Source organism: Prosopis cineraria, unplaced genomic scaffold, assembly GCF_029017545.1.
Source record: "Prosopis cineraria cultivar Desert tree isolate PC_DT_omini unplaced genomic scaffold, ASM2901754v1 PC1, whole genome shotgun sequence".
Classification (NCBI taxonomy): Eukaryota; Viridiplantae; Streptophyta; class Magnoliopsida; order Fabales; family Fabaceae; genus Prosopis; species Prosopis cineraria.
This window is the reverse complement of record NW_026555332.1, coordinates 12,498,970-12,506,767: the sequence shown is the minus strand read 5'-3', so window position 1 is coordinate 12,506,767 and position 7,798 is coordinate 12,498,970. Positions and strand designations below refer to the sequence as shown.

Sequence of the window (7,798 nt, the reverse complement as noted above, 5' to 3'; positions counted from 1 at the left end):
TAGCAATTAGGCAATAAAATGTTTACTTTTGTTTACATTAAGCAAAACTAACTAGAATTGATTAATTAAACAAAATTAAAATTAAATAAAAATGCAACAACAAGCTTAAATCCAACAACTACTTGAGTAAAAAAAAAATCTAGAGTCAGAAACCCTCTATTAACTTTTTAGACTCTATTTTTACCTGATTAACTAATTTCAAAGACAATTTTGTTAATTGAGAGAGCTAATAGCTATTAGGGTCTTTTAATCCACAAATAATCTTCTCTTAAATTAATTATGTTATGTTTAACACATTATCCAAGAGACAACTCAAACTAAGAACACTTCACAATGATTATTTGGGGTAATTAGTTTTATATCTATCCTAATTACAAATTAAATAAAATTTACTCCTATATTACACAATCTAACAGTCTAGATGAGATTCTCCTTTTTAAGTAAAAATCCCAACACCCAAAATCATATTTAATAGTGGCCAAGTATTAAATAGACATTAAAGCACAAGATTGAGCAGCCAAAATCAACATTTAAGAATAACTAATTAGTAAAAACGAGTATAATCCATCAATAGGTTCATAATTCCTGCAGGTTTAAAGAGAACCAACCAAACAATATTTTAAAAATATCAAAACACAATAGAGATTACATCAAAATGAAGAAGAAAAGGAGAACAAAAGCTTAATTAAAGTGATTTTGGATGACAATTACTCATCTCCCATGAAACCCAAGCTTCTCCACTTCATCCATGACATTTTTCCCTCTTCCCTAATCAGTTTCTAGCCGCTGGAGATGATCAAAGTCAAAGAACGACAAGCCAAAATGTTCGTAACTATAAAAATATTAGTTTTTTATGAAGTTGTGTATTTCATTAAATGATGCTTATGCTACGGCATAATCAGGTTACCCTTTACACTATCACTAATACTATTACTATGCATTACACTGTAGCATAATTCAAAGATGTTGTATTGTAAATTTTGCCTTTTCTTCATCTTCTATCTTTACTTACATATAGCACTTTAACTCTTAATTTGGATCATCCTACACACGACATAACATGATTAATGCAATTTTAGCTGAAGTAATACATTTATTTTCTTGAATACAATACTTTAAAAGGTGCGATTTGCTTTACTTCTAAAATCAAATAGTGAGTTTCCAAGACTCTTTACCACAATTTCCTTGAATACAAATGTGATGGTGGCTTCCTTTTTATAGGCATAAAGTGAAATTTTTTTTCATGCTTTATGCTCTACTTTTTTAAGATGACTAGCTGCAATTTTTTTCATGACTTCCTCCATTCTTGCTTTCCCAAAATGGTGTATTACTTGACTAAGCATTTCCTCAACCACATCTTTTCTAAAATTTTTAACTGGACATTAGGCCAAAATAATTCTTTTTAGCTCAAATAGTTATGCTTGGGCCTAAAATTATATTTTAGCCTAAATAATGCCTCCCGCATGCAAAGTTGGCTGAGTTTATCATAGGCCAAGTTTGTATGGGTATTTAAAGTATTCCATCTTCCATACATTCCTAACATATGTGACGTAGAACTTAGAGATTTAGTCCTTTTTAATCAATGATTTAAGTGGTGGATGTTGTTCATGAGGAGCTAGCTCATTCTCAATAAAGGGCTTTGGTTATGGATCTTGCTCTCCATTTGATCTGAAAGGCATGGAGTTTGCCTTTAGTTCATCAACCTAAGATAGTTGGGTGCTCTCAGGTTGTTACCCCCAAGCTCTTCATCTGTAATTGATACTAAAGGCCATGAGTTAGCCTCTAGATTCTCATCCTCGTAAAAGGTCATCCTCAAAGATATAAGAGGAGTGCCCCTCAAGCTCTTTAGATAAGGCTGGTTCTAAAGGCCTAGAATTGGCCTCTAAATTATCATGCTCGCATAGCTTATCCTTAGAGTTATAAGACAAGTGACCTTTAAGGTCTTTGCATTTACTTTTAAGGAATTCATGGTAACTCATGAGAGATTATTCTCTTTGTTCAGCTCTCCATTTTAACTTGTTAATCTTAGCTCTATATTTCATCTTTTGCTCATAACATTTACAGTTCTCATCTATAGTTGTGATGACTCACCCTAAAGCATATTGAATTTGATGCTCTATGTTATGTTATAAAGTTCCTAATATATTTTCAAGGTTATAATATGTAATTGGAAAGTTAGCTTGCACATTAGAGCTTTGCTCACCATACTTGTTCTTGGATTGTAATGGAGTTGGGTGGTGTACTATACTTGTAATATCACATTCTAAATCCTACAATCTAGTATAATTTATCATTATATTTCAATTCAAGGGTAAGGTTTCTTGCCAGTTTCACAAGGATGTGGTTCTATTCTGGTTGGATACATAACTCTTTTAGACTATGGATTCCATAGGTGGTGATATATGAGTGGACCTCTAGGTACTCTAGTTCCCAAATCGATGGCTCTTAAGAGGCCTAATACTCTAATACCATGGGTGCATCAATCTATGACTTTATTAGAGTATGGATCTATAGCTCTCTATAAGTGATGATCCATGAGTGGATCTTTAAGTACCTTGGTTCCTAAATCTCTAGCTTTTAAGGGAGCCTAATACTCTAATTCTAGGGTTGCATTGATCAATGACTTCATTGGAACACCATTCCTTGGATCTCTATAGGTGGTAATCCATGAGTAGATCTCTAGGTGCTTTGGCTCCTAGATCACTAGTTTTTAGGGAGCTTAGTAATTAGGACAATCTTCTAAGTCATCAAGTTTAGAGAAGTCATCCTTATACTTAAAGTATCCGACTTATGGTGGTGACATTGGTATGCATGTAGAGGTTCTACTGGGCAAGCCAAAATTGTTTACTAAGAATGATTTGTCAAGATGCCTGGGAACAAAAGGATCCTAGTATCTTATTTAATAATGGGTCTTATCAACTTAGGGACTATAGGATTAATATGGCCATTGGTATGAGTTATGTATTTTGATCCTACAAAACATTGGAAGCCTTAATGTTCCTTACATGCTACTTCTATGACAAAATGCATCTGCATTGTGTCAATCTCAAATTTCGACTGCTCAATCAACACATTTAAGTTATAAGTTAGAAAATTGACATGATAATATAACAAACTAATAAATATTATATATATTTATATATTACCTCAACTTGTTCCCATGTGAAATCCATGGAGGTTGAATCTATATGATGCTAATTATTAATTGATAAGTCTAAATGCCCTTTGGTCATAGCCTCATGTAGCTGGAAAATTTATGCTTATTGGTCCTAATTGATTGACCCTTTGAATTCCAATAAAGACAATATTTCTGTCCAATTAAATGGCTTCTATTAACCTCACCCATCAATACCAAGTGTTTCCTAATTGAAGTAGTCACATTTTCTTGAGCATTTTTTAGCTATAGGCTGACTGGTGGATGTAAAGGGATGATCACCCGTTAATGGGTTAGGAAGTGGGTCAATCATCAAGTTAGGGTGTGAAGGAAGGATTATCCAATAGGTTATTAGTCAAAGTAGGGTCACCATTTGTCCTAGATGGAATTTCAGGAGCCATTAACCTGTAATGAAATAGTTTAGAAGATAAAACATAAATAGTAATGAAGAATATTCAAACACAAAAAGCACTAATTAAACAAAAATAGTAATTAAGAAAATTAAAATACACAAGGCATAAATAAAACACAAATAGTAATTAAGAATATTGATTACCATAAGATTAAGTCAATCTTTTCCTTTTCCTTGACTTCTTTTAAACTTTTTCTACCTTAATAGCCTGATTTAATTTTTTAATCTTCTCTTTCATTTATTTTCCCTCTTTTGAAATCCAAGTACCTGCATTGTGATCATATCTTTTATAATTAGTACCATTTTCAGTGAGATTGCTTTTAAGCATAGTCCCTTCAAATGGATCATCCTCAACAATATCAATCACCTCTCCAGTTGTTTTGTTTGACAATAAAATAATAGACTAATTTTGTTTTACAATATCAAGAACATAGAACACTTGTTTAGCCTATTAACCTTTAAAAGTTCATGTTATTTCATCGCATTTCTTTTAGATTCTAATCCATTTTAGTTAAATTGTATATGTTTTTATTGCCCAAATTAGAAAAATGTGTATTTTGTTTTGGGCTTGTGTTCTTGGCTTTAATTTGATATTTTTAGCCAAATTTCATGTTATTTTGATTGAAGTTTTGATTAGAAGCATTTCTGGAGCTTTCTGAATATTTTTGGAAGGCTTTTGGATGAAGAAATCAAGAGCAAAATGAATGATTTTCGTTAGTTGTAAAAACAGTGCAAAACTGCCAAAGTTGTCCCAATGTAATACTTTCGTTCGTGACTTTCGTCACTGTTAGAAAAACACTGCGTTTTATTTATCAGAAATTAGTTGGCTAGGATACATATAAGTTGAAAGCTCAACCCAGAATGCATTCTTCAGACTTTTAGACACTTTTGGAGCTTGGTTGTGCTAGGGTTTGGGCATTGGAAGAGTTGAGATCAAGAGATTGAAGCTTTGAAGATATTTGGAGCTCATTTTCTTCGATTTTTCTATTCCTCTTCTGTTTTCCTCTCTTGTATCTAAAATGGGTCCACTTGTTTTGTATATTTGTAGCTTCTGGATGATTATGAGTAGCTAAACCCTTTGTTCTAGGATTATTTGGAATCCTTGTATGGATTAACACTATATTTCTCTTCTCTTTTTGTGATTAATGATATATATGTGTTAATTTTACTCTTTGCTTAAGGCTTCTACTTGATTGGCCACCATTTAGATGTTGGATTCACTTAATTGATGCTTGAAAGGGCTAGGTTGAGTGTAGAACTTAGGTAAAATTGTGTAGGAACTTGATATTTACATGTTGAATGGATGGTTTTACTAGTAAGATAGAGATACACTTGCTAGTCTTGCATAGCCACATTAGGATTGGTATTCAAAATTGAGTTTTATGAATTGTAACACGAGTTTGGGCAATTAATTTAACTAAACATTTGTTCATGACTTGAGAGAGCTTGTCCAAACATATTTAGAGCCCTAGGTTAGCACTTATTTTCATTGAAAGCATTTATGAGAGGAGGAAATTTTGGTGTTATGAAATACAAGGGGGAAAAATAATCCTAGGTCCTAAATTGTGTTGGAAGTTTGTAATCACTCACTTTTCTTTATTTTTTAGAGTTAATTTCATTTACAAAATCATTTTCACCTAACTTTGTGTAGCTCAACTTGATCGAATTTGCTTAGTCTTTTGCTTGATCATTGTTTTTGAATAAATCCTCAAGGGAACAATGCTTTACTTTTCTTATATTACTTACTACGACTCGTGCACTTGCGATGAGCAACAAGTTTTTAGCACTGTTGCCAAGGATTTGCTTTTGAAAATATTTTGATCAACCTTAGACTAGTGATATTAAATTTTGCTTGAGCTTTGTAGATATTAGTTCTAGATTTTTTATTTTGTCTTTATTTAGTACTTTTGTTTTAGTTTGATACTTCGTGGGTTGTTTCTTCTTCAGGTACCCATTTGGCATATGTAAACCATAGGCCCAGAAGGATTGGAAGTGATACTTGAAGGATTGACAATCTTTAAAGAAGCCGAGTCTCCTAATTCTGAAAGAACTCCTGAAACTGAATCAAGAAACATGGCAGAAGACTAGTATAACACTACCTCAGTTAATGACTTTGCTAATCAGAATCTGAGGGGTACTCAATCTTGTATTCAAATGCTAGTGTTTCAAGCACATACTTTTGAGATCAAGCCTGCCATGATCACAATGCTTCAAATGAATGGTGTGTTTCATGGTCTATTCAATGAAGATGCTAACAAGCACTTGATGTCTTTTATGAAAGTATGTGACTCTTTTAGACAAAACAGGGTGCCTAAAGATGTCTTGCACTTACGGTTATTTCCAATTTCTCTATAAGACAAGGCTAAAGAATGGTTCAACATCTTCCCAAAGGTTCTATTAGTTCATGGGAGGATCTTGAGAACAAGTTTAGAGCTCGATTCTTCTTTGATGATAAAACGGTGGAAGTAAGAGATGAATTTCTTAGCTTTAAGCAATATCCAGATGAGCATCTCTATGCAACTTGGGAGAGATATAAGATGTTGATGAAGAAATGCCCTAATCATGGGGTGGATAAATGGGTAGTGATTCAGATCTTTTGTAATCATCTGAATCTATCTTCGAAAGCCATGGTTGATTCTATCACAAATAAGAGATATCAAAATGTGCCTGTTAATGAAGTTTTTTGCCTCTTAGATCAATTATCTGTGAACAACACTCAAAACATGGATAGAAGGAATACATTAATAATGACTAGTGCTAAAGATAATTCCTCTTCCCAGATTGTATCCATCTTGAATGCAATGAACAAGTGTTTTGATATGTTGGAATTTCAAATGCAAAGGGGAAATTCTTATAATGTGCATGCTGTCCAAGCCATTCCAACTATATGCAATCAATGCAATGATGTTCATTTGCCCAATCAATATCCTCTTTATATGACCCCTGAGTCTGTCAACTATATGGGCAAGTTTTAAAACCCTCACAATAACCCTTACTCTCAAACATACAACTCAGGATGGAGGAATCATCCTAATTTTTCATGGATTTAAGGAAATTCTTCAAATCAACCTTCATCTTCCAATATTAAGCCAATTCACCCTCCGAGTTTTCAAGCTCCACCAAAGCCAATGCCAGTTAAGGAAGAGGAGTCTAGAATGGAAAAGATGTTAGCACAAATCTTGAGTAATCAAGAGTCTACAAGAGTTGAAACTAAGGCAACTCTTACTCTTCATGATACCACAATTAAGAATCTTGAAGTGCAAATGGGACAATTGGCTTCACAAATAAATGCTATGTCAAGAAGCAATCTCCCTAGTGACACCATTCCAAGTCCTAAAAGGGATGGTAAAGAGGAGTGTAAAGCAATCACTTTGAGAAGTGGGATGCAATTACCCAAAGTTCTTATATCAAGTGCAAGTGGTATGAGTAGTAGTGCTACTAAGGTGGTTGTTGATAATGAAGTGATTAATAAAGAAATTGTGGTTAAAAAGTGTGACAACTCGAAGAATAATCAAGAAAAGAAAAAGAATGAAGATCAAGCCAAAAAGGTTGGTGATGAGAAAAAGCAATAAGAGGTCAAGCAATGAGTTCAAGACGGTTGCTCTAACCAAGAGTTGTACGGATATCATTAAGCAACTACCTCAAAAGTTAAAGGATCTTGGTAGCTTCTCAATTCTGTGTCATATTAGAAATAAATTTTTGGGTAAGGCATTATGTGATCTTGGAGCTAGTATCAATCTTATTCCTCTCTCTATTTTCAATAAATTGAAGTTGAGTGAAGCTAGACCAACAACTATGACTTTGCAATTAGCGAATAAAAGCTTCGCTTATCCACGTGGTGTTATTGAAGATGTTCTTGTAAAAGTGGATAAATTCATTTTTTCGGTTGATTTCATTGTCCTTGATTGTGAGGTGGATTGTGATATTCCTATTATCCTAGGAAGACTATTCTTGGCAACTACTAGATCCTTGATTGATGTTGAAAAAGGTAAGCTTACTATGAGGGTGGATGATGAGCAAGTCACTTTTAACATGCACAAGTTGATAAAATCTCCCAATGATCTTAAGCAATGCTTCTTTGTTGATATGCTTGATCAAGTTGCACAAGAAGAATTCAATAAGGCAATTCCTAATGATTTTTTAGAAGCCTTGTTGCTAGGAGCTCAATTAAAGACTCAAGATGGAGAAGAGTGTGTGGCTATCATGAATGCATCATTGGTTTATCCTAAAAA

At 33.4% G+C, this 7,798-nt stretch overlaps 1 protein-coding gene across 1 annotated transcript; it reads left to right on the top strand.

Moving 5' to 3' along the window:
- Positions 1–5,935: 5,935 nt before the first annotated feature.
- LOC129315887 (uncharacterized) lies at positions 5,936–7,138 on the top strand. Its single transcript, XM_054960059.1, has 2 exons — positions 5,936–6,530; positions 6,618–7,138. The coding sequence occupies exons 1-2, from the start codon at positions 5,936–5,938 to the stop codon at positions 7,136–7,138; spliced, it is 1,116 nt and encodes a 371-aa protein (XP_054816034.1).
- Positions 7,139–7,798: the final 660 nt, after the last annotated feature.